This window comes from Buteo buteo, chromosome 9 (assembly GCF_964188355.1).
Source record: "Buteo buteo chromosome 9, bButBut1.hap1.1, whole genome shotgun sequence".
NCBI classification, from domain to species: domain Eukaryota; kingdom Metazoa; phylum Chordata; class Aves; order Accipitriformes; family Accipitridae; genus Buteo; species Buteo buteo.
Window position 1 is genome coordinate 11198681 of NC_134179.1, and position 26432 is coordinate 11225112.

The 26432-nt window shown below is 41.6% G+C and overlaps 1 protein-coding gene across 5 annotated transcripts in view; it reads left to right on the forward strand.

Annotated features, from left to right (window-relative positions):
• Positions 1–23942, forward strand: part of CCDC85A (coiled-coil domain containing 85A) — an 83084-nt gene extending 59142 nt beyond the window's left edge. The window contains exons 3-5 of one of the 5 annotated variants that reach the window (XM_075035380.1): positions 5194–5270; positions 14683–14802; positions 21915–23942. In XM_075035380.1, coding sequence (XP_074891481.1) covers positions 5194–5270; positions 14683–14802; positions 21915–22004 — 287 coding nt within the window. In that variant the 3' untranslated portion in view covers positions 22005–23942. Of the gene's footprint in view, positions 1–5193; positions 5271–14682; positions 14803–21914 lie in introns of those variants that run through there. The other 4 variants (XM_075035381.1, XM_075035382.1, XM_075035385.1 and 1 more) reach the window with 4 other exon arrangements.
• Positions 23943–26432: the final 2490 nt, after the last annotated feature.

A 26432-nucleotide genomic window follows, 5' to 3' on the forward strand; every position in this document is an offset into this window, starting at 1 on the left:
TGTTTTTCCGTTTTCTGGCCGTGAGGGTGTAAGGACTGGCTGCTGCTGCTTCAGAGCAGCCTTCTGTCCAGTGTAGCACCTTCTCTTCATGCTGGCCATAAGTTAATGGCCAGGGATTGAGGCAAACAGTATTATTCTTTTCTTGTAATACCTCCCGCCTTCTAAGTATTTTCATCTTGGAGGATTTCGCTCTACTTCCTCTGAGATGTTTGCTTTCCTCATCCACTGTATTAACAGTGTTCTCTGAAGTTAAAAGATTCTGTAAATTTATTTTTTTTCTTAACTTCCATGAAGCAAGTAGTATCTTTTGCATTGATGGGTTTGTCCTTTAAAGTTGGTCGAAAGGAGGTTTGTGGAATCCCTGTGCTCAGTTTTTGCAGACAACTATTATAATTTGGAATCAGTGTTTTTTAAAAATACAGAAAAATGGAATTTTAGTCATTGAGTTAAAGCACTTCTTGCGCATTACTTTCTGAGTTTATATCAGTACTAGAGGTGTTGCATCTCCTACTCTTTCTTTACCTCAAATACTTGTCTGGTCATTAGATATAATCCCTTCCACCTGCCATATGTGCTTGTTACTCAAGCTCATTTGAACAAGTAGAAGTGTAGGCTGAACCCTTGAGTTGCCTGTGAGTTGAAACCCTTCAGTCTGCAAAAAAACAAACCCAGAAAAAAAAACAGAAAGTATCAGTATTTAACGTGACATCCTCAACCATTCTAAAATAGCAGAGAATAATCTAGCTTAAAGAACATTATGAATTACTTGATAGACTGAGATCAGGCGCAGTCACACAAAAATGGGTAAAGCCAAGGCACAAATAGGCATTTGGCAGCAACTTAAGTGTCTGATAAAGTTTGACATAACCCCAGAATATCTACTAGCTTCAAGAGTGTGGATGTCAAAAGAAAAAGAGATCAGCTATGTAAATATTGATGTAATAACATGTTAGAATGATGGATGTGGAGAAAGGGTGTATTGTCACTGAATTTCCCTAAAAGCAAGGTATTACTGTGTCTCTAATAATTTGGAAGAGAATTTTAGTTTCAGCCCTGGAATGAAGCACCACACGGTGATCACACTTTCAATGATGCTAAGAGCACAGGAAGTGCAAGTAGGGATGCTCATTTGGTAGGAATCCATTCCTGAGAATGGGAATTGTTCAAGATTGTTGCTCCTGTAGAAGTGCCTAGCAAAGGAAGATGGGAAGGAGCGGAAATAATGTAACCAAGAAGCCCACAGGTGATGAAACTGGTAGTTTGGCTACTGCAGTGTCACGTCTCTGTGATCAGATCTTGTTTAAATGTGGGCCCAAATTAATTGTTTGTCTGTTTTTATTTGAGTGTGTGTTTAATCTCAACATAGTTAACCGTTTCTGAGGTATTACCCAGAACATAGGAGTTGAGCTTTTATGGTGTGTCGTGGTTTAACCCCAGCCAGCAACTAAGCACCACGCAGCCGCTCGCTCACTCCTCTCCACCCAGTGGGATGGGGGAGAGAATCAGGAAAAAAAAAAATCAAACTCATGGGTTGAGTTAAGAACAGTATAATAGAACAGAAAGGAAGAAAACAATAATGATAATAATAACAATAATAATAATAAAAGAATTGGAATATACAAAACAAGTGGTGCACAATGCAGTTGCTCACCACCTACTGACTGATGCCCAGTTACCTCCCAAGCAATGATCTGCCCCCCCAGGCCAACTCTCCCCAGTTTATATACTGGTCATGACATCACATGGTATGGAATACCCCTTTGGCCAGTTTGGGTCAGTTGTCCTGGCTGTGTCCCCTCCCAACTTCTTGTGCCCCTCCAGCCTTCTCGCTGGCTGGGCATGAGAAGCTGAAAAATCCTTGACTTGGTCTAAACACTACTGAGCAACAACTGAAAACATCAGTGTGTTATCAACATTCTTCTCACACTGAACCCAAAACACAGCACTATACCAGCTACTAAGAAGACAATTAACACTATCCCAGCCAAAAACAGGACATGGTGTTAATACAGATGCTGTTTTTCCCTGGTTGTGTTCTCAGCAGAGGAAGCTCGGCAGATTTGTGTTTGGAAGTTTATCTATAAGCGGTCTACAACTCAAGTTTAAGATTCTGCAAACAAGGGAGGGCTTTTCTGTGTACTCGCAGCTCTGTGAAAATGGGCAATATGAGATAAATCTGTTTGGGGAAGGATAAAACACAAAAAGGTTTTATAACTAATGACATCAGCTAGGGATCATCTTGTTTGCACAGGTTATGTTTCAGAGCAGTGGTTGCCTGACACATTGTAGCATCTTATTAAGTGCTTTATTATAAGACAACAGTAATGTTATGGAAGCGATCCTAAGTTTCTGTATTGCCTTCCCTTTGGGTGACGTTAATTTTCAGCTTAGATACTGAAGCTGAGGCATTACTATCATCAGTTCATTCTGCTTCAGTTTTAAATTGCTTAGTTGTCTTGTGAAAATTTGCCTGGGATGACAATGGGAGTGGTATCAGGTAACTATTTTCTGAATGGCATTTTAAGATTTGCTCTTTATTTAGAGCTCTTTACTGGTCTCCAGACTGATTAAGAATAGATGGGTCATATAGGCCTTCTCATAAATACTTTCAAGATGCAACTTTTGTTTGTTTGTTTGATTTAAAGTTTGGTGACAGTGATTCACTTTGTGTATTTTCAATTCCTCCATCTTTTATGTCCTTGATTGGCTTTTCTGCTCATTTTTTCCTCTAAGCTCATAGCATCACAGCATAAATATATTAACAGATACTGAAATATATATGCATCTAGTCTATGTGCCAAGAAGACTCACATAAATAAGGATTTGCTAGATCAAGCCTTTGGTAGATGACCTAATTTTCCATTTTAATCAAATTAAAAAAGGATATTTATTTAACTGTTTCACACTTCAGAAGGGTTAATAGGCACAGAGATTTCAGACCAAATTCTCAGCTGGTATGAACTGGCATCGGGAAGTTGTGACCTGACAGCAGAGTTATGTGATTTGAAGCAGCAAAGGTCTTAGCTCTGGACTCCCAACATAAAAGTGAAGAAATAAAACTGAGAGGCAAACTTTGCCAAGAGGTATACTTCGTATGAGGAGCTAATACATGGTAAACCAGAAAATTACAAAAGACCCAGAGCTGAAGAGAATCCAGAAGGGAGCTTGCATGAAGTGGGCTGGTGGGCAGAGCTGGGAAGTTGGACTCGAGCATGAAGTCCAAGCCCAAGCTAACATAGCAGTGGACTTGAAACTGCTCGTGAGTGAGAGATGGCTTGTGCCAAAGAAAGCGCATACTTCACTCCCAGAAAGTGCATACTTCACTCCCTCTGAAAAGATGGCTCCACAGAAACTGCCATATGTAGAAAGCGACAGAGAGAAGAGATGAGATGTGCTAGGAGCTGTTGCCTATGCTAATGGCCATAATGGTGAGGGAGCTTCTGCAGCTCCTCCCAAAAGTAATGCTGCTGGGAAGGAAGCTGATTTGATGGGAGGGACCCTGTCGTATAGAGTTAATTGAATAAGCTGTTCATCTTCTAAGTGCTCATCTGAGCTAGGCTTAGCGACTCTCCAGAGATGCACCCATCACTAGCTATGAAAATCCTTATGCAGCAGAGCACGCAGAACCTCAGATTACCTCTTTCCTTTTTATTGTACAATGCTATTTTTAATCCAGTGCCTTGCTATATATTAATAATTTTTGACAAATTACTGGGTTGTGTTGTCTTTGTGTTGTCTAAATTCCCATGCACTATCTGTGCATGCATATTTTAGCCTATTGCAGTCTCATAAGAGCAATAAGCAACACCTTATTTCCCATCACCTTTATTTTATGGGCAGGCTGGCATGGTGATTAGATATCAGAGGAAACTGGTGCACAAATTAATCTGTCAGTTTAAACCAGTGAACAGCTCTGTTGTCAATGAAGCTTTGCAGGGTTATATCAACGGACAGTACTGCCCCAATACCCATGGATTCTGTACCATTAATCATCAGAGAGATAATTTTACTAGTTACGTGGTAGTACGAGTACAAATACGTTACTGGAATTGACATCTCAGAGAAAGTTGAGTGGATCATTGAGTCAGCAGTGAGTACATGGTGGACTTCCATCTACGTACAAGGAGGTACAAGAGTCACAGCAGTGTTTCTGCACTGAGAAGATATCTTTTCTCTTACAGTCAAGTGCTACTTTCTCAGGCATTTATTTCTCTTAGATACAGGACTTTAATAGCAGAAATTCTGTGCGACCCAAGATGTGCATGGTGATAAAGTGATTGGATGCTTTTAGGGATGGATCATGGATCTACTCTTCTTTCATAAAGTTCTTGGGAACAGAGCAGACTAGGAGTGACTCATACTCCCCATAATCAACCAAATTGTCTCATGAGGGTCAGTGAGGTTACTTGTGAAAAGAGTGGGCAGGATTTTGCTCTTCAACCAAGCTCACATAGCAAAGCAGTGCTGTGAGAGCATGTACTAGTGTGGTACTGCCCTGGTGTGCACGGGGTGAGGAGTACACACTGTGAGCGGTGCTGTGCCTTGGGCTGTCCTGCTATCAGCCAGGCTCCAAACCCTCTCAAGGCTATGGGGACACACATCTGGTTTCTAGCACAGGTTCAAGCTGTGACAACGTGTCCCTAGCAGAAGCCGAAGCTTGAGCCTCTGTGTCGGCAAGCTGCTGTATTCCCTGCACGCGAGATCACGGCTTGCGGGGGGAGGCTGCGTGTGTGCCATCGGACCCCTGAGGGACTGTGTCAAGGGCCTCTTTGACTGCGTCTTTCTGCAGAAGAGTATCTTCTCTTTCAGGGCTTTTCAGCGGTGACTTGGTGGGATAATGCGTTACTCTCATGGAGTATTTTCAAAACACGGTACGAGCTCATGGAGCTTAGGGGATGGGTTGGAAGAGCTCAAGGCTGTGTTGCCTTTCTGTAAGATACCTTGTGTCTGAGAAGGGACCACCTTAAAGCGCAGCAGTTTAGAATCAAAAGCACCAAGGAATTGATTGGATTAATTCTAGTATAGGTATTATTTGCGCTGCCCTTGAGAGGAACAGAGCTGAATGTTTAATGGACATTTGAGAGAGGCAATCTGCTGTGAGTACAAGTCAGAATGTGGCACAGGCTCTGACGCTAGTAAACACAAGCAGATCTCTGTGGATAATATGAGTGTTTTTTTCTTTTTGATTTTTAGAACCAACCTTGTCCTATGTTAGGCAGCTGGAGGCAAGAGTAAGACAGCTGGAGGAGGAAAATCGCATGCTGCCCCAGGTGGGTGACTTCTGTTGGTGGGAACAGTAGCCAGCAGCTAGACAGCAACGCTCGAGTCTTTGTGCTTGAGATAAAATCAGTATTACTTGTCATTTGACGTTACTGTATTCGAACACTCAGGCTGATCATTTGGATAAACAAAGGCACTCGCATCTGTTTGCTCATCTTGCTCATGATTGAGTGCGATAGTCATTTAAGGCTATGGCAATGCTTTCATTAACTTTTCTCCTTTGCAGGTGTTGATACCTTGCTAAGAAAAGTTCACTGGAAGCTGCTACTTATAATTAATTAAAGGGTTGAAAATCTCAGTGAACTGACCCTTTATATTCTGGTTTTATTTCAAGAGCTTCTTGTTACTAAAATATCAAGTACTTTTTATAGTTAACCAAAATATTTTGCTCTAAAAATGCAAATGTTTTAAGTAATAATAATTGGGTTATATAATTTTTAATATTTTGAGGAATATATTACATACATAAATGCAAGACTGAAATTAAATTGAATAAATAAGCAAATATGAAGTTAAAGGTTTTCCCAATATGTTTTTAAGAGTGAAAAATTTTGAAGTTCATTAAAAGAATGAATCAGAGACTTATAATTTTTTATATATACACATATATAGCAGCACATGCTTCTATTATATTTTGTTAAGTATTCCTTAGAAAAATCCATAAAGTCTCCAAATGAAGCTGCCCACTTGAAGGAAAAAGAAGTTGCATTTTGTTTAAATCAAACACTAGTTTAAATGAAGATATTGGTCTGAAGAAGAAAAGTGCCTTTTATTGAACTTAGCACTGTTATTTGAATGTAAAATCCAAGATACCAGTGAAATGTAGCGAGAAGTAAAATCCACTGGCTCAGATTAATTCATTTGTGTAAGCTAAGATTAGCTAGAAATCTCAGCCCCAAATTAACAATTTCCTTAAGGTGGATTTTAAGTAAAGTGTGGTGGGTTTTTTCCTCACCTATAATATGACAGTTGGAAGGGCCTCTCTAGCTCTTGTTTAGCTCTTGACTTGCTCGGTGACCTTGAGCAATTTATGTAACTTCTCTGTACCCTAATTTTTTGATCTGGAAAAGGAGGACAGCAAGAATGGTTAAATGTCTATCCATTAACATGTATAGAGTCTTCAATAGGAAAGACAAAGGTTGATCTTCAGTGATAAAGAATATTTTCTTGTCAAGAACAGTTTCAGGGCAAATGTTAACAAACCTGCCTGAAAAAATACCATTGTGGTTTGTCTTGGGTCTGGAACAACACCTGGGGATAAATTGTGCGGAACATTCTTTGTGGGCAAAATCTTTAGAAGTGGCCATATGTTTTATTTGTCTGGGTTTTGAGGTGCTCAAGTGGAGACCCATGAAATGCATTACCAGATCTTGCCAAAGACTGGAACACCCACAGTGTGGGCGTTGAGTTCATTGAAAATATCTTAGTTGGGGTGCCAAAACCAGAAAATAGTGCTTATGAAAATAGCACCTAAGCCCATAGCTGTTGCAAAAGTAATTGTAACAAAATATGCTGATTGTGAGATTTTGAAGGGGAAGAACTAGGTGAGCAAGCCTGCAAAACTGCTTTTTATTTTTAAAAACACAGGTCAGTTTGTCTTATGTTTGGTTTTGTTGGCACAAGGATCTGTAATAGAGTTCTGAAAAATCTCCTAATATCTATAGATATTTTATTATAAGAAATAATGAGTGACAAGGGTTCACGTTTCCTGGCATATCTTACTCACCTTTTCTCCTTAAGAAAGTCATTGCTTTGGGGAGAGGAAGAAAATGTAGACACCAAGCTCATTCCGGCTTTGCATTCAGTTACCTTGGCGTTACATTTGCATGAGTTCGTTTTGGGGGTTTGTTGTTCCTGTGAGTAACACCTTGAACGTGCTATCAGCGGTGATCAGGCCCTGTCACAAAGACGAGGATGCGGGATGGAAACGCATAAGCTCCTGGCCCTAGTTTGATTCCATTTAATGGGAGGAATGGGAGTTTGTCGGGCGTTAAGCCAAACAGAGCGCTTTTGACAAATCAGCTGAAAATAAACGATGAGCTCCACAACTGATGAAGGTTTTTGGCACAGCTCTTACTCAGCTACAGTGTTGTGCCTTAAAATTTCACTACTCCTTCAGTAAGAGAGTGCCTTTTGCTTTTTGCATAGCACCTCTTTGATAGCGTACTGGAGCACTGGGAGGGCTTGGGAGTTGCAGGACTGCACTTTCTATGAGGGAGGTGACGACTCGCACTTGTGAGTGTGACACCTCTGCTAGGTCTTTACTGAAGAGTCCTTGCCTTGCTTTCTGAGACTTTTTTTCTCTCCTCCTGCCACACTTTACTTCTGTTTCCTCTCTGCTTTCAATATCCTTTCTTTCCCTCCTTTTCTGCTTATGTGTCACTCATGAAAATGCACTGGCACATTTGTTGACACCCTCTTCAGATAAATCACTCCTTTCATCTATCATGTAGGCGTGGTTCTTTTCCAGTTTCTTTTGCTTTGCTTGTCTCCCTCCATACATATTAGTTTTCTTTTCAAAACCCCACAGACCTCTTATGTAAAGGTTTTATTAATATTTAGTGGCAAGAACGTTTCCAGAGAAAATGATTTTAAGTGCTGCCATCACTGTTCAAATGGAATCTGAGTTTTTGTTCACTCTGCTGTACTGAAGGGCTTCTTTGTCAGGGGAAATGCAGTACCACCACTGAGTCAATATTTTAGTTTGATCAGGTAATAGAAAAGGTATAAAAATGTACATATTCACTTAAGCCTGTTAATGTCTCTTCCTGTGCTGCACAGTTGTTCTGGTGGCAGTTTATAGCATAGTAGTGGGCTTAAGAGTTATGAGAAGCCATAGATGGGTTGTAGGTTTGCTGTGTCGGCGAGAGCTGTAATTAGCTGTTCTTTTTTGTTGTTGTTGTTGTTGTTCTTTTTTTCCTTCTCTCAGATAGCATGTAGCAAGATATGATCCAGACCCTTTCAATTTCTGGCCACAAATAGGATTTTTGTGCAAGAAAGCAGGTACTTTCCAAGATTTATGGTATGCAGCTGGGTCTTCTGTTGAGAATGCCAAACTGTGCTGGCTGCGCCCGAGACAAGGGGTGTGCAGCTTGCGCTGGTGCTTCTCAAACGCTCATGTAGGTAAGGTTGCGTGACAGCAGTGTGTAGAGGCAAAAGGATTTGAGCAAGAACATTTCTGTTTTGCTGGATGGATTTCAGACCAGAGTAGTTCCCCCGCGGGGCTAGGGCAGGAAAGCTCTCTGCAGCACACGGGCTCTGGCAGTGCCGCTGCCTTCTGCTGCCTCAAAATGTACATGAAACTACAGCATCGCAGCGGATTGAGTTTTGTCACTAACATAAAAAAAAAAACCTTATCATAGTATGGCCAGTGCTCTAGCCAGAACAGAGTGTCTATGCATATTGTAATGAAAATACTCAGCAATAATTAAGAAAATATGTAGGGGCCAAACAATGGATTCAGATTCCAGTTACAGCTTCCTGGGCTGTCACAGATCTGTTATGTCAGTGAGTAACTTCAGCTAACTGAAAACAGGAGTGTCCTCCCAGACTTGATGTGGTGGGTAACTCCTATCCATGCCTTATGCTGGAGGAAGCTAGATCAGGATCTGGCATCCACATGTCAATTAACTGAAGATATCCCTGAATTTTCGTAGGGGTAGTATTTCAGGGTTGATAAGCTGAGCTGAAATGTTATGGAAATGTGGACATCTGTCATATAATGACAGTGAATGCATTTGCAAAAGATATACTTGGCAAGCCACCCAATTTAAATTGCTTCAGTTTATTTGTTTCGTGGGAGGAGGGAGCAAGAGGCAGAGATGGAGAATTGTCAGACGTTTCCCCCTTCTAACTCTCTGTCCTTGTAATTTAGCTTTACCTTTTAATGAAGGGGAAAGGAAGTATTGCCAGGATGCCACTTTGTGAGCAAACAAACTGCCTGGGTCAGTGCGGCTGGAGGCTGGATGCGGGGAGCCGAGCTCCTGGCTTCCACAGTGGGCAGCCCCAAAGCCGTGAGGCAGGTGTGGTGCAGGGCTGAGCCGGAGCCCTTCTGCTCCCTCTCATGTGGGCTTTTCTGCTTCCATTTCCTCGTTCTTTCCTTTACAAGTCTTTTGATCCTTTTTTCATCTCTTTGTTGTTTCTCTTTCAATTCCGCTGTTGCTTCAGGCACTTTTGGGGGGGTTTGCATCCTTGCTAGCCTTTTCCAATCCTGGTACCTTTAAGTGTGAAAATGACAGGCATGACCCTTAGGCATGCAGTAGTTCATTTTTAAGTACTTCCAACACTTTCCATTTGCCTCTTTCTTCCCACTTCCATTAGATTATCACATTTTATTTCAACCCATGTCCAGATCTTTCAAAACCCTTTTTGCCAAGATCTGTGGATTTTATTTTCCTTCTGCATGGCATGGTTTTAGTTATAAATCTAATTAGAAGATGGGAACTGTTTGGTTAGTAGTGTCACTCGCAGTCCAATAATGTTTGTCTCCTCCCTTCCATAGCATGTAGAAGAATAGGGAATCCTTCAACCAAAATGTAATTAAAACCCATCATACAAACCCATGTTACCTAATCATATCACTAAATATTTGCTGAAAGTAAATCAACAGCATCCACACACCTGGTTCTTTCATGTGCTCTCATCCTCAGTTTAAATTAATAGGTCATTAATGGAGTGACTTTAGTTTACAACAGCTGAGGTTCTGACCAGAGTCTTTGTCTCAGGGTGTCCTAAGCATAGCACTTCCATCTTGCTTGGCACGGGCAGGCTGAATAGCAAGAGTTTATGGGCAAGATACAAATTCAATAAAAACCTGATATGCAAAAAGAGTTGCAGTTCAGCGAGAAGGACAGATACTTTTTTTTTTTCCAGAGTAATTTCCAAAAGTCTGGAGTTAGTTTGTACTCATGATTCTCGAGTAGAGTCCACTGAATCTTCCAGATTTTAAATAGTGGTGGTTTTTATATGTGTGGCCTCCAAGATTTGGAGGTGCTGCAGCCCAGGGCCTTTTTCTCTTACCAGTTCATTAGCAACAGAGGTTTGTGAAGGGCCTGCTGAAAATGGGTGTTTCGGAAGGTGTGTAGCCAGCAATGCTTTTGGCCACTCAAATCTGAGTGTGCTTCAAATATGCTATGAGAATATGTGGATTTTGGCAGTGATATGCAGAAGTAGCAAGGTCTTCTTCTGCTGAGGTCTTTGAGAACAGGAATTATGGTGAATAACTGCAGCATTTTAAAATTGTGCATTTTAATTGACAGGAATGTTCCCAAAAAAAACTGTTGCCATTTTGTTTAGGGTATTATTAATCCAGCAGAGCAACATACTACAGTTCACTGCTTTCTGTTTTTTCTTGCTCCTCCTGTTTGAAACAAGCTGACAAACACGGCCTGTGTTTTCTTTGAGCTAATGAGGAAATTGAGGGCTGAGGAAATCAGAAAAAAGCTTTGAAAATCAGGTAGTGATTGAACCGGTGTGACATTTACCCAGCAGGAAGAATATACTTCCCAGTAAAGCACTTGCCTCTGGGATAAAAGGCTGCTGGAGAATGAGGTCTTGTGCATTTGCTGAGGTAGGTCTCCGATGGTAAGCGAACAGAGCAATGCCCAGTGGACAGGAAAATCATGTTCTCTCAGAAGCTCTGGTGAATTGACTGCTACTGTCCTTGGGGCAGAGACGGACCGTGTTTTTTCCTCCTCAGCTATCCCTGTGTGCCGTGGGGAGGTTGTGAGTCAGGCAGCAAGCGGCATGCTTCCTCTGGAGGAGCTGGCAGACAAACTGCCACTGGCTTGAGCTATACAGTGTGCTTTGCACTACAGTGGTTTTCATTCATGACTATCCTTATCAACAGTATGGATTGAAAAAAATTATGTTTTCTACTGGCTCAAGTAAAAAGGCTCATGATTAGTTCTTTCCATCAGAGAATACCCTGTTCTACACAGGGGTCTTTATTCTGTCTGTGACCACGGTACAGTGCAGGGTTTGCCTCTGGCACTATGGGAGAATGGCCTGAGTATCCTTAACATTTTGCAGTCAGTGCAAGGGAGATGCTAAATTTCCATTTATCTAATTTTTTGTTATGTGATATTCTGGGGTTGAGTCAGATTTCCTGTGCTTTCTATTCACTAGAGTCGTGTGTTGGCATTAGATATTTTGTAGATTTACTTCCCACAGAAAATGGATCCGCACATTCAGTGATTGCACTCTCTTATCTTCCTGGCAAAATGTACACGGTATATTATGTGGATTTTACCTGCTTCAGACAATGTGCTTTCTGCAGCAGTATAATCTGCACAGAGTACACATTAGACTCAGCGGAGGCAACATGCAAACCATGCTGTAGCTTGGGCACAAGGGCTGGGCAGGGGCAGTAGGTAAGGTTGGCAGTGTAGGATGAGGAAAAAAAGTAAGTTATTTCTCAGATGTTAATGTTGTGCAGCACTGTTTATTCAAAATTACTCAAGATGTTTAAAGTTAATATAGATTTCAGCCTATGGAGCCATGACTTCATCCCTTCTGTCTTATTTGGTTCCACTTCCACAGCTTTGTTACTGGATAATAAATGAAAAGATTGTCCAAAACATGTGGACACATGAGATGCCTACTTTGAGTGGCTGTAAGCGAGTGCTATGTGTGGAGCTAGAGGAGCAAGGGAACAGGATTTCTCTTCCCGTCCTCAAGGTCCTGCTCAGGATCCAGTTGTAATCTGGGTTGGGCAGTGGCAGGGAAGGGACTCAGTGCAAGGAAACTCAGATCAGGTTCTGGTGGAAGGTTAAACGTGGCCATGCTCCCCAGTGGCAAGCAGCAGCTGTGATGATAGGTCTGAAAAGCGCACTTTCCTCGTCTCCCAAGGTACCTTGTTTTCACACATCACCACTTTGGCAAAGAGCCTTTTCCTCTTGTTTTGCTTCACTGCCTCAGAAACTCATAATGCGGTCAGTAGTGCTGATGTGTCCTCAGGCTCACAGGCCTTGCCAAGGAATAGGAGACCCACATTCAGGCTGGTCCCATCCGCATCATCTGCTGGAATAAGCTTCCTCCAAAGAAGGCAAAAGCTGTACTGCCTCTGTGGAGTGGCCTCACCTGAGATAAGAAGTCCCTGAGCTGGACTGCCTTATTTTTTAAGAAAAGCTTATGTCTCTTATCAAGGACAGAGGGAGGAGGGACAAGGATGTCCACAGGGGAAATACTAATTTTCAGTCTCCTACCAACATGTGTTGAGGATGCTGTCTGCTTAAAGCAGTGTGTACACAAGTTTCTTGTTCTCATGAAGAGAGACAAAAATGTGCTGCATATGGCACAGAAGAGGCTGTGGAGGACAGCTGCCTGGAGGAAGGCCTGAACTCTGACAGCAGCACAATTTGCAGGACTTTTGGATTTTCTCATATTCAGGAGGCTTTAGATGTACAATCTGTCCTAATTTTCCTAGCTTTTAATAGCAATATTTATATTTCACCATTCAAAACTGACAAAAATCTTTGCTGGCCCTGGAGTCAGTAAAGAAACAGAAAACAAAGCTGACTAAGGGAATTTATCCTAAACCAGAATTGCTCTGGTCTGCTTTATTACCCCCTTTCCTTCCTCTTTCATTTCCTTTCTCAAAGTATAGCATTAAGTCTGCCCAGTCACTAAGAGATCTATAAATCCTTCCCAAAGAAAAATAGTCCTAAACCTCCTTCCATCCATACAACAGCAAATTGATAATAGTCATTGATGCAGAGAATTGTAGGATGATACACTGCACACTGCCCTAAGTGTGTGCCAGTATTGTCAGCCTAGTTATGAGACCCATTAATGCCCACTATTGTGGTTTACACTGCATCCATTGCTTGGCAGGTTAGCAACACTGGAAGATGAGTTTGTGTACCAATTGGGATTTCATATTCAGACTTAAGGTACCCTTTCTGTGGGCTTAGCATATGCAGCTTTCTCTTTTTTTTGTTTTTAATTAGTTGTTTTTTTTTTTTAATTTAATGTGTGAGGTTCAGTCCTGCAGGCAATTGCTGGGATCAAGCCTCACATGCTCGGTAGTTGCAAGGGTTCTCTCTGCCGTGTGCCCTTTTGGCACTGCTGTGAGCCATGCAGCGTTGGTTACAAAGGCCTGGGCATATCCTGACGAAGTCATGTACAGCATATAAACTTGCTTTGGACTGGGATACTTTTCAGTAAAACATTTTCAGGCAGACTGAATCTGTGAAGTTCAGCCTCATGTCATCTTTCTGTGCCCTTTTTCTCCCACACCCACCTTCATCTTTCCTGTTGTTTAGATTATAGACACCTCCAAAAAGACTGCAACGTGCTATGTGCTTGCTCAGCAGGGCAAATTAGTGCACATCGGGGCACTGATTCTTATCAGAGGCTCTTTCCGCTGTCATTGTTTTTCCTTCAGAAATGCATTTCCCACACATTCCAGCAGGAGTTACTGCTACATTATTTCTTAATGTTTCCTACAGTGTTTCTTACTCTGTAAGAAAGGAACTTTTAATCTCTCAATCTTAGAAATATTTTTCTTCTTTATATTCCTCATTTTTTCAAACAAAATTCTGCATGAAGAATGACAGTGAAGAGCATGTCAGGTTGAAAGCACCTCGGAGGCCTCTACCCGGGCCATCACTGTCGCTGCAGCTATCACGTTGCTGTCCATGAATGCAGTAGGGGTATTTTTAGCACTCCTCTGAAGCAGGCTGCTTGCTCAGGTTACCTCGGCACTGCAGTTGCTCCAGGAGGTGCTTTACATCCTGCGAAGTCTGAGGTGACTGAGCTGTAAGAGTTGAGGTAGTTTGCATTTGTTTGGCAGTGTCCTGAAGAACCCTTCCAGGCGTTCAATGGGAGGAGAAAGCCTCTGAGGTTGTCACTGTTGGGTATAAATGGACATCTGACAGGCAAGCAGGGGGACATGCCCTTGCACCGGAGCAGCCAGAGGCAGGGAAGGAGTGAGCTGGCAGCCCGGACCTCTTGGCTCCTTCTCTGGTTGGCTGCGGCTGAGCTTGTGTCGCAAACCTTGCAGCAATATTTAAAAATGTGAGTTTTGCTGAAGGAACAACCTCCAGAATTACTGGGATAAAATTGGACATTCTCAAAACCTTCCTCTGGAGTTGAAATTATCTCTCTGAACCTTGCAGCATTTTGTGAGGCAATGTACCTACATAAGAAATTTTATTACTATGTCCTGATTTTCCAGATAGACACCCTTGAGAGCTCGAGTGTTTGGGTGGCACTCAACAGTAGCACTTGAGCTGCCTCACGTGGATCTTGGTTACTGTGGCACAGAAAAGGGGAACTTTGGAGTAAAACATGCCTTCAGTGCTTCTCAGCCTTTTTAAAAAGAACAATAAATAATTGACATCTGTTTTAATTAGTTACCAACCCTTTTCTTTATTAAATAGTTTTTAATTTTTTGCGAAGGATCCCATTAGGATGCCAGGAGGGGCGGAGGGGAGTTACTGCTCTGCAAACGAGCCAGCTAGCATCAGTGGACATGGCTCAGCCTCTCAGCAGTCTGACTCAGTGGTAAATGCTCTGAAGGTAACGCTCCTCCGGTACAGTCCATGCAAAACGTCGTGTCTGTTACTCAACACGTGTTGTATTGTCCTGGCAACATTCCTGTGGACACCACTGGGATGTTACTGTCATGAGCGGGATTGTTTTTCTGTTTGTCACTCATTGCATCTGTGGACTGTGTGTTTCTCAGGGCAGGGATCTGGCCCTTACAATGGGGCGATGCCAGCTGTAGCTGCTCTCCAAATTACTTACACTTGTACAGTTTTTCTTTAAAGCTGAAAGTGGTGTTTTTCTGAATAAGGAAGTCTTTCTACTTCATCTAGGATGCATATTTGTTCTCCTGTGGAAAATAATGGATTCCTGTAACCCATGCAGAGAGAAATACTTTAACGCAAAGTTAAAGCCAATGCGCATGGTATATTCATAATAAAAGTAGCAAAACTTTGGGCTGAAGACCATGCATCATGATCCTAAGGTCAGTGTTGAAATTTCTTTGAGAGCAGATGTGATTTACTCTGAAGTCAGGGTTGGACTAGAAAGACCTGTGTTGCATTGATAAACAGCAATTGACACAAGCAATTGGAGGGGCAAATTTGCAAGTTCTTACCTATGTCAACAGTGAAACTGTTGCAATTAATGCAACTTAGAAAGCTGTTACAAGATGCAATGGTTTATCAGCTGATCTGAATCAGCAAGTGGCTGAGTTCACTGTCCCACTGCAGCGTGGGTGTCAGCTGTGTCCATGCTCCTCTGGAGAGGATTAAAAAAGGATGGTGAGCTGAGCAGAGAGCAGGGACTTTGTATTCCTGTCTCCTAATGTGGACTCTGGTGTGATTGTTTTCTTGTGCTTTGTGCATGTCTTCTATCCTATACTTCACTCATTAGCTAAACTGCTTAAATATTCATTCAGTTAAGTGGCTGTTACTCCCAACCTATACAGATGTTGCAGGGACATACTGGTTACTTGGAGGGGTAGGTTTGCACTCCTCCGGGGGAGAAGTAGAAGGGACCTTTGTAGATATTTGCTCTGGTTTTGAGCTTCATGGAGATGTACAGTGCACAGTAAGAGCTCAGTAGTGCTGTTGACTTGCCTGGACATCTGAGTTTATGCGCAAGGTGATTATCTTCCACGTGGCTGGGTGACATTGACTTCTCCCCTGTGAAGCCTGAGGAAGTAGGTTTATGCAAGTGAACTGTGCACAAATCACAGCAATCGGATCCCTTCCTGTAGCATAAAACCCGGGTGCAGTGCTTTGTCGCAGCCGCCTCACCTCTTTTTCTGGCATCCGAAGGGGTGAAGCAGCAGCAGAGCACCTGAGCCCCTCTCCATGCACACACAATTGCAGGTCCCCTTCTAATGGCCACTCTGGCCATGTCCTCCTCGGCAGCACTCTGCCCATGAGCGTGCTGGTCTGGCCCTTGTCCAGGAGAGGTGTTGGTTCACGGCTGCTGAGGAACGCCCGGTTCAGCAGTGCTCAAGGTCCTGTGTGCATCTTCCATATAATTCACCTGCTGCTGCCTAGAAAATAAAGCTATGCCACATAATTTTGTCAAGAGGTCACGCATAATTATCAAAAAAAAGCCTTTTGTAGTTGTCTTAAAATAGCCGTTGTCAAAGACACTTCCCTGAATGGAACATTTAACGATATGCTTTTGACAACCTGTAATAGCTGGTTGGTGTACGTGAAATATTTGAACAATGGCTGATGACTTGGTTGCTGAAATGGATTGATAAGAAATACACAGAATATAGTTCAGTATAATGTGAAAGCTCAGCTTCTAGTTTGCTAGGAGGTTTTGCAGCAGGCAGAAATAGATATAAATGATACTATTATATTTGAAATGGAAAGTGAGCTGTCAGCTAAAGAGACTGCCCAACCTTCCTCATCCCCAGCCAGGGAGGAGACCCTGCTGTTTCCCAGAGTGAAGCATATGGGTTTGATCCTGCCCTTCTGGGGAATGCAGAGCTCCCACTTGCATCACTTAACAGAATCAGATGCAGGAGGAAGAGCAAGCTAAAGTAAGGAGCCTGCTTTTCTTTACAAATTTGGCAATTTGGAATTCCTGGAAAAAAGATATAGTCTTTGTTGCAAAACCTCATTGTTAGTGCAATCCCCTTCTGCACAGCAAGAAATCTAAAGAGCAGGAAGGTATTTTAAAGTGATGGATCCATAAGAAGACAGAGGGAGGTCATTGCTAAAAATAGTGCTGTTTTTTTCCTGAGTAATGAGGAGGCTTTAAAAAAAAAAAAAATTGCCTGTGAATCTCCCACTGGTGGAGACAGTGGTAAAAGACAGAGAAGAGCTTTGCCATGCAGCTGGTCTGATAAAGACTCTTCCATGACCGGATCCATTGTGCAGGGTGGTTGAAAGAAGAAGTTGCCACGTGTGCATCCCCATGCCTGGACCTTGGTGATCTTCCCCACCCAGCCAGCGGTTATGAGATTATTCCCTATGTGGAAGTGGTATCACCAGGGATATATAAGTAGTTATTTTATATGTCAGGGTGTGTTTGTTTCTTTTTGCAAATTGTATATGACCAAACTGCATGCTTGTGCGTGGAGGTCTGCATATTCCATGTAGGTTTGCTTTGCAGACCAGGGTTTGTATTTATGGAGTGATGATCGTTACCTAGTCTGAATGCCTGAATAACCAAGGGCACAGGCTTACCTGCAAAACTTGTTGTATTTTCCTGTCCTGACTTCAGTGTCACCTACTGGAAACTCCACTATGTCATCTACAAATTAAATGGAGGTATGCTTTAATGGAAGATAAGGTCTGAGGCTGAGTGTAGGAGTTGCTGCAGAAAAGTAAGTGTTCTGTGGTACCCAGGAGGTCAGGCAAGAAGATTTAATGATCCCTCCTGCCCTGAAATCCAGAGCACTGTAATCAGTGTAATTATCTTTAAATGCAATTGGTCAGTTATATATGTATGCCCATACTCAGGAAGGACCCATGAAAGCTTAAATATACTACTGCTCTTATTTGTTGCTGCAAAACAAATTTGTAAAATAAAAGTTCCTTTTCTTTCTTTTTTTTTTTTTTTTAAACATACCCTGGTCTTGGAAACTCAGGAAAATATAAATCAGCAGGCTGTTAAAGACTCTTAAGACTCTTACCACTACCTTAGTGAGGCAGAAAAACTTGTGGCTCAAGAAATGTGCGGTATAAGTTTAAGGTGTTTAACTTTATATTCCATATGGAGTCTGGAAACACCTGAAGATTCAAAGTACTTTTTGTTTAAATGCTGACAATATGCCCTTGAAGATTTTATGTGGAAATTAAGTCAATTACTGTTTCTGTAATGCAATTACTGTTTTACTAGGAACACTATAATTTTAACATTCTGGTTAGTATTGATCAGAAAAATCTATGTGTGATAGTGTATCTGGGATAAAGTACTGTATGACTCAGCTGACCTGAATTTATCTTTCATAAGAATAAAATTTGGCAAGTATGATGAAGTCTGGCAGCCTCAGTTTCCCCATCTGTACGATGGCACCTATGCATTTTCCTGCCTACACTATTCCTTTGCAATTTATGGATAAAAAAGCAGTTTCTAACTAATACATATTTAATAGTAATCCATAAAAGATCTCGTGATGTAAGTGATGACACTTCTAAAATGCTAATATACTAAATTTGACATTATCAATTCATTTTTGTAAATCCCAAATATATACTTGTATTCTGCCTTGTCTCTTTGTTCTCCACCCATTCAGAGCTCTGCTGCTGGCATTGAAATGCTACCTTTTCTTCTGACTTTTATAATCTATGTCTGATTGGACTATTGATATATTATAATACTTCTAAAATAGTTGGTTATTTCCTTTCTGGGTTTACTTTTTCTTACATTCATCTAGTCCATGTTAAAAGTACAGTGGATTTGTGATAAACTAATTACTATGTTTCTTTTCTTTTGCATTCTCATTGCAGTTCCTTCCAGTTTGTAGCTCACTGTTTTGCTGCAGCTTTATGCACTGTGGGTGTTTTACACGAAACGTTTCCCATGGCTTCGTTTTGCCTGTGAAAACAGTGGAATGATGACAAGTTTCATTTTGGGCTCTATAATTTTGGTGCATAGCCTTGATTGGTACCGAAATGCAATTTGGATGTATCATTCATGTTGTAGGAACTTTATGGTGTTACATGATCATGTTGATGTTTTATTAAGATAATGGATGTGGAAATTGTATCCTCAGGATGTATGTGCATATGGCGTTGGTACCACCTCATCAACAACGTATTTGGGAATGGTTTTGCTTTGTATTTATGTACTTGCATTGTCTGAGGAGAACATGGCAATGTGTAGTGGCAGGTTTAGAAGTAGTTTATCATGTATTAGTGAGCATGGAGGTAATTGCAAAGCGCAGGAATGTTTGGATTAACTCTGGAGGGATGTTCTTCATTATTTTCTTCAGGAGACCGGTAAGTTTTGTTCTCAGAGCTGCAGGACACTCACTTGGGGAAGATGGGATATGCCATGTGGGACTGGTGGGGTAGCTGGGCAAGAGGCGTCAGGGAGCCCAGAGATCTCCACGAGTATTTCATGCTGCACATGAAGTACCATGGGCCTCAAATGCTACCACAGCTGGCTGGTGATGTAGCTGCTCTCGTCTGCAGTTAGGGTGCAGGTAGTCTGCCTGGCTTCCAGGAGAAGATTTCTCTGTCCTTTCACTCTGGTGTGTTGGAAGTAAGCTAGAAATGAATCGCCATGACTGTATTGTGAACCTCATAGCTGTCCTTTATTCAGTCAAGGTTTCTGCTGAAATTTTGAGTGAAGTTTTTGGTACTGGGCTTTTTACTCTGTCATAACTATTTAAAACACATTCAGGAATGCTGAAGTATTTACATTTACTTTTGAGTGCTTGTAAATGCAAAGTAATTCCATTAGTGCTGCTTGTGACAAGTCAGTGTTGAACTAGAAGAAAACAACCCTATATGCAAATCCAAAATGCATATACAATGCAGAAGGCCAAATAAATACGTGTGCAGAAGGCAGCAACGTGTACAGCTGTCACGATTGTGCCATGAATTGTACATACACTAGCACAAAAGGAGAGTTTGGTGATAAATCTGCAGATATTTAACCTATATCATCCCATGTTTCTGAAAAGGAGGCAAATAAAATTACTGTGATGCCTTCAAGACCTAGCTATCTCTTGCACTGTATGCACAAGCAAAAGCAGTTGCTGATAAAGATTTCTCCATTTCCCACCCATAAAAATGGCATGAGTATTCCTTTTCACTCCACCTCGTCAATTCTGCTTAGGATGTCAGCTTTCCAGGGCTGTCCTGTACACGTTTGTCTCTTCCTAGCAATCAAGGGTCATTTGTTCAGCTGGAAATAAAGGACTTTGGGAAGTGTCACCTTTTAGTTTATTGTTGTGTCAGCATTAGCTGCTTGGTAAATATTGTGTAATGTTTATTGACCAGAAAAATTGTTGAAAGGCATATGTAGGTACAATGTGCCTTCTCACAAAAGCTATCCAAGAGACCTTTCTCTTTGGTAATATTGTTAGGAAAATCAGCAACCAAATGTTGGAAAGAAAAGCCTGTCTCATCGTATCCAGCCCTCCACCATCTCCGATGGCTCAGCCACAGACAGCTGTTTTGGGAGGTTTCACTGAAAACCCGTTTTTCATGCTTTCACCATGGCACGGAGTTTCACAATACAGCAAGCATAGCTAAAACACATGCATATTTTTATGATGATAACTTCTGATTTCAGGTTGCAAGATTCTGGTAATATGGAAAGTTTGCAGGGTTTGGGTTTTACCCACCCATTAGTATTAAAGACAGTTCCCTTTAAAGGACTTCAATTTGTTTGGCCCTATGTAGTAAGACTGTAATTTACTGCTTCCAATATTGGAGTATTTCTGGTTTTCATGCTTATAATCAGGTTTTCTTAAGCAAAGGCTCAGAGGAACTGGGGTTTTTTCCCATCTCTTGCACAGAATAACAGTAGGACTTTGGGGTTGTTCTGCCTTTGCTTATCAGCTGTAGGAGCCGTCTTTTCAGGATGTTGACTTCCCAGGATCCAGCTGCTTTGTGTTTATCCAGTTCCAGCTAATGCAATCTCTCTTTACTCCTGGGCTTTAGCCACTGTTAAGATACAAATAATAAATAATGACAATGGAAAACGGTTTTTGGCTTTCATGACAGTCATATCGCTATTGGTCCAGAGATTAATGAGTGGTTTAGTAGCAGTTATACTTTAGCTGGTTGCTAGTTGATTATTATTAAAGAGAAACAATCTTAAATTGCAATACATAGTATGGTGGTAATCACCACTCTTGTTTCTAGTGGCCCCTGGAGGAGATGCCTGGTGATACGACACAAGCTACTGATTCTCCTGCTTGTAATTGGTCAATCTTTTTATAAATCATTATAAAATACTTCCCTAATTTGGGGGTGTATAACTTCTCTGCATTTTTAATTCCATAATTGTAACATGGATGTTACACAATCATGAATGGGAGTAGACGTGAGTATGAGGAAGGAAACCTTTATAACATACAGTCCACACTAAGAAAAAAACTGTTAACTTCTACTAAATCGTAGATTTCGCTCTGGTTCAACAAAACACACAAGCATGTATAGAAAAGTGACTACATGCACAATTCCTCTGATCTCAAGGAAGAACAAATGAAATAAACACTTGAATGCCTTGCTTGATTTTAAGAGAACAAGTAAATTATTTGAAAAAGAGGAGAACTGCTCTGTGCTTTTTAAACTGGAAGTGTTTAGACTCCTCTGGACTGAGCTTTGTGCTTCTGAATTGTGTTCTGTGAGAGAAGTGGTTTGGGAAATAGTTGAACAAGATTTCAGTTGAGGCCTGTAAATGCCCTCAGTCTTGTGTCTGAAGCATAAAATATCCTAGTGCTGCACTTGCTAGTTCATTTGTCTCTGTTTTTAATCATTTTTTACCTAGAAGCATGTGCTTTCTGTGTTCAGAAGGAATGTTGTATCCATTGAGAAATACTCTCTTCTCCTGTTGTATGTCCCTCCCCTCTGTCCTCACCTGTGCTGCATGGTCTGCGTAATGAACATGAGGTGTTTCCAGGTGCATGTCTATATGAACACCAGTACATCTTAACTAGTGATAATGAGATCTCTTTCCATCCCTTCCTTTAGGTTGTGTGGAGGAAACTTGGAGATGCTGCAGGGTCGTGCCCTGGAATTAGACAACATTTGTCAGGAAATCAGTATAAAGGACCTATGTAAAAGGCCCTGAGCAAGTCCTCTCTCTGAAGGGAAAAAGTTTGAACTGCCGATGAGAGAGAAGGAACTGACTGTGTCCACAGCGACTTCCCAGCTGACAACAGGCTGTCTGTATGCAGTACAAGAGACTTCGCTGGAAACTAGTAGAGATTCTGCACAGAGGTCTTTCAGGGGAACCAGGTTGTCAGTGTCCCCTGAATACTGCTGTTTCAGTATACTGGCTAGTGAAACGCTGCTGCCACATCATCACTTCAACACACCATATTTAGAAGCACTGAGGTATTTCCATCCTAACTAAAAGATAATTGAGATTCTGCAGGAGTTACATGAAATAAGTTTTATTTTGGTTAGTTACAGTGAATCTCTAATAAGTCTGAGTGAATTTTCCACTGGATTTAACAGAGGTTTTTCACCAGGCTGGAGAGAGACATTGATAAACTGTGCCTTTGGTCTCTGCAGTTTTGAGAAAGTCATTTCTTAGTAACTCACACTTCAGTCTGTAAAGTATAAGTTAATGGTGCTTAGGCAATTTCCAGGTGATTTTTTTGCTTTGGTAGAATACCTGCCTTTGGAGGTGCTAAAAGACCATAAAGTCTCCTAACCAGCCAGTAGTGTAGCATAACTACAGTACTTGTAGTGAAACACAATTTCTTTCTAAATGAAAGTAAAGATAGCTTTCTTTTCGATTCACTTTGCACACCTTCTGAAGACGTGTGTGATGTTTGCAGCCCTTTAATGAACAGAATACTTAGGTGTCACTATTACAGGTCTCAAATCAAAATTTCCATCAGAGGTTTTTTCGGAAAGTATTTTCCAATTGTCAGGATGCTAATTTCTACTGTTTAATTTAGAGACATACTGGTTTATTTAACAAGAGTCTCTAAGGATCTCAAAGATTGCACTGCATTATAAAAAAGCTTTTCTTGCCACTGTAGCATTCTTTCAAAGAAAAAGGTTTTATTATACTCAGAGCATGTCTTTGATTATTATGAGGCAAAAAGCTCTTGTTCAGATTGCCTAAGATTTGACCAGACAGCGCCCTAGATGTGCTTAGTTTATTTTTATCTATGTGTATGATAATAGTTGTGTGTATTGAATTGCAATGATAGGTATTTTGTGTATATCTAAAAGCAATGATAGTTTCATGTATGAATGTGCAACAGGCTTGTGACTGAATGCTGTTGCTTAACTTTTTACCATAGCTGAGCATCAAAAAGACTAATAAAAGTTAAAAAAAAATAAAAAAAATAGGAATGCAACAATTCCGGGGTTTCTGGTTTGTTCTTGGTTACTAAGATTTGAGCCAAAGTCAGAACCTCTGTTTTCTCTGAGCTTGCAACATGCTGTATTCGTGGGCTATTTGCAGTAGAATGTAGCTCGGTTGCTGTACTATCTTTTGTTATATAGGACTATGATGTAAATCTGCTAACTGTCTTCAAAAAAAGTGTGTTAATTTGCAGCAGTAATTACATTGGTTTCTGTTGTTATTTTTACTTGGTACCATTCAATGTAAGGCCTCTGATCCAGCATTGCTTTCTCGGGCAAAACTCCTGTTTACTCTGTCTCCTTGAGTTGGAAATGCAGAATCCAGCCTTCCATTTTGAAACATTGCACTCTTGCATAAATTCTTATATATAACCCAGCCCAAACAGTTGTCTGTTATATTTACATGTTGTTTTCTCCCATACATATTGTTTGCATAGTTAAACTTCAATTGTTGTATTCCTATATATCTATATATATATATGAAAAAATGTAAAACATGTACTTGTGCCTGCAGTATGTATGTGCAGGGGCTAAGCTGAGGGACACTGGTCTTTTGACACTACACTTGTGTAAATTTTGATACTGTATTAAAACTATTTTTTTACAGTTCTGCATACGATTGGGTATCAAGTATCTGTGTTCATCTTAGCAACAGTAATAAATTATAGAATCTCACTGTTGTTTGCTCTCCTTTAATGACCGAAGCCATGAGGTGCTTGGGCTTGCATGCAGTTTGCTTTGAAGGAGCTGTTTGAAGTGTTTCCTGCTCAGTTGAGAAATTAGCTGCATGTTATGCATTTTTGTTCACTTTCTCTCCAGGTGTCTTAAAAAATCCCAGATAGGTGAGCTTCCTTCTATCTTTTATGCTAAATGAGGTAGCTATGGTATACAGACAGCGGGGTGCCATGGGGCAGGTCCAGGTTGCCACCAGCTGCGTGCCCCAGGTGCGACATGTTAAGTCCCCAGCTGTGCCGCAAGGGCAGCTGCCGGGCACCTCTGTGGGGCCCTTCCTCCCTGCTTCTTGCACAGCACAGCTTTGAGGCGAGGACAGGGCGATATGGAGCTCCCGGAGCCGTTTCGCTCAGGTAAGAGACGCAGACACGTTTGTGGTACTTGGGGAGGCTGGTTGTGTCCGGCCGTGTGTCGGTGGCCTCCTGTACCCACCATATCTCTGGCCCAGGACTGGGCTCCCTCATCCCCTTGTGGGCTGCATGTGTGTCAGGGGACAGTGCAGCAAAAGGGCTGCCGATTACTGCTTGTGCTGGTGAGCAGAAAACTTGCACTAAATTTTCTGGAAAAAACCCCCACCTTAGTACAATCAATATCTTGAAGCTAATAAATCCTGTGGGTGCTCCTAAAAATACAGCTTACTGAGAGGAGAAAGTGGGCAGTGTGTGGAAAAGAGGGTCAGTGCTCTCAAGGCGTCCTGTAGCCTGCTGATATGTCTCTGCACTAATGAATAAAAACTGCTGTAGTAGTTACAGAACTTCATCTCATCTGTCTTGGTCTCTGCCCACATGGTTAGGTGTTTCTCAGTAAAAGGTAATCGCGCCAAGCCTCATGGACTCCTCATTCTGTTGTTTTTAGCAAAATTCTTCTTCAGTCGAAAATTTGCACATGTTGTTGCGGGGCCATTCCCAGCTTCTGAGCTGAGCATGCATGAGCTATAAAATTCACCATATGAGTGAATTTGAAATAGCACTTGTGTAGCGGGTGTAGTGAGTGGATTTTACATTCTGGAGTGGAGAAGAGCTGCCTTGCTGAAGGCTTAGAAGGTGAAGAATGGCAGTTTGTTTTTCAGCAAGTGAATGGTTTCAGCAGAGCCCGTTCCCCAAAGGCTGCAGTTGATGGACATGTTTATGAACACAGCACGAAGCCAGTGTGCCCTTTGTAATGTTTTGAGCACAGCCAGCCCAAAGAGCCTCTGCGGCATGGGGACGGTACCTGGCCCTGCAGTCCTTCATGCTGCCCAAACCTCTCAAACACCAAATGCCCCACAGGCTTTCCATGTTGCTGTCGGGAACCTCCCCAACAAATACCACTCTTGCTGGGGCACTGGTTTGTTTCATTCTTTGTATGTTTTTGAAGTCCCAGGGTGGTATGAATTCTTTATACTGATCTCACCAGTTTGATACAGAAGAAGGTGGCTCAGCCACTTTTTTTCCCCACTTTCAGGAGAGAAAAAGTATTGATAAGACTGTCCTTTATTTTGAATTCCTGCAGAATGGACTCGCAAATACAGCTGCCAAGTATATAATGCCAAGACCTCCTTACACCTCCACACTTGTGTTTTGCAGGCTCAGGTGAACGATGTACACAGGGACCTCAGCCATGAATGTCCCCAAGCCAGCAACTAGATCTGTGACTCTAGTCATCCAAAAACCTGAAGGTAAGAACATCTGACTTGATAGTAGCTCTGCCTAGATTTAATAAAAAGAGGTTCTGCATTATTTAATCAGCCAGCGAACAGGCATTTGCTGGGATGCCTCATGGTTATGGTACTTTCTAGCACGTGCAGTCAGGCCCAGAAGTGAATCACGAGATGGCATTTGCCAGAGCTGGCAACTCACATCTGGTATATGCAGTATTGGGAACGAGGAGGAAGGAGCAAATAATTTTCTTGCTAGTAATGACTCTTCTTTTTTTTCTTCTTTTTATTTATTTTTTTTTTAAAAGAATCTCTCTTCCCTCCTCCTTGGTGACTCCAGACTCTTCATGGGTTCTTTTGTCCCAGAAATAGCATGGTGTGGCTGAGATTTTTGATATGTGGAAGAGAAACTTTCATTGTTATGAAAAGCCAAATACTGGGGCCACTTCACAAAAAGATCAGAGAGGAAGGCTTAGTAAGACTACATGGAATGCTCCTGGGCACTCCTGCTGACTTTGGTGGAGGGTCAAGCAACCCAAAAATGGTAGTGTGAATGAAAATAAAGTTTTAAATGGTCTTACATAAATAAAAATTATATCATGTTTTAAAAACTTAAGAGAGAACATGGACCAGAGATGTAAGCCTTACTTGAATCTTTCTTAACTGAGAAAGCTCAGATAGTTCCGTGGGAGTAATTAGAAAACTGACAAATATTCACGGGGGATGATGAAAAATAAATAAAACCATAGCATCTTCTGATATTGATACGAGGACTTTGCTGGCCATGCTGGAGCCAG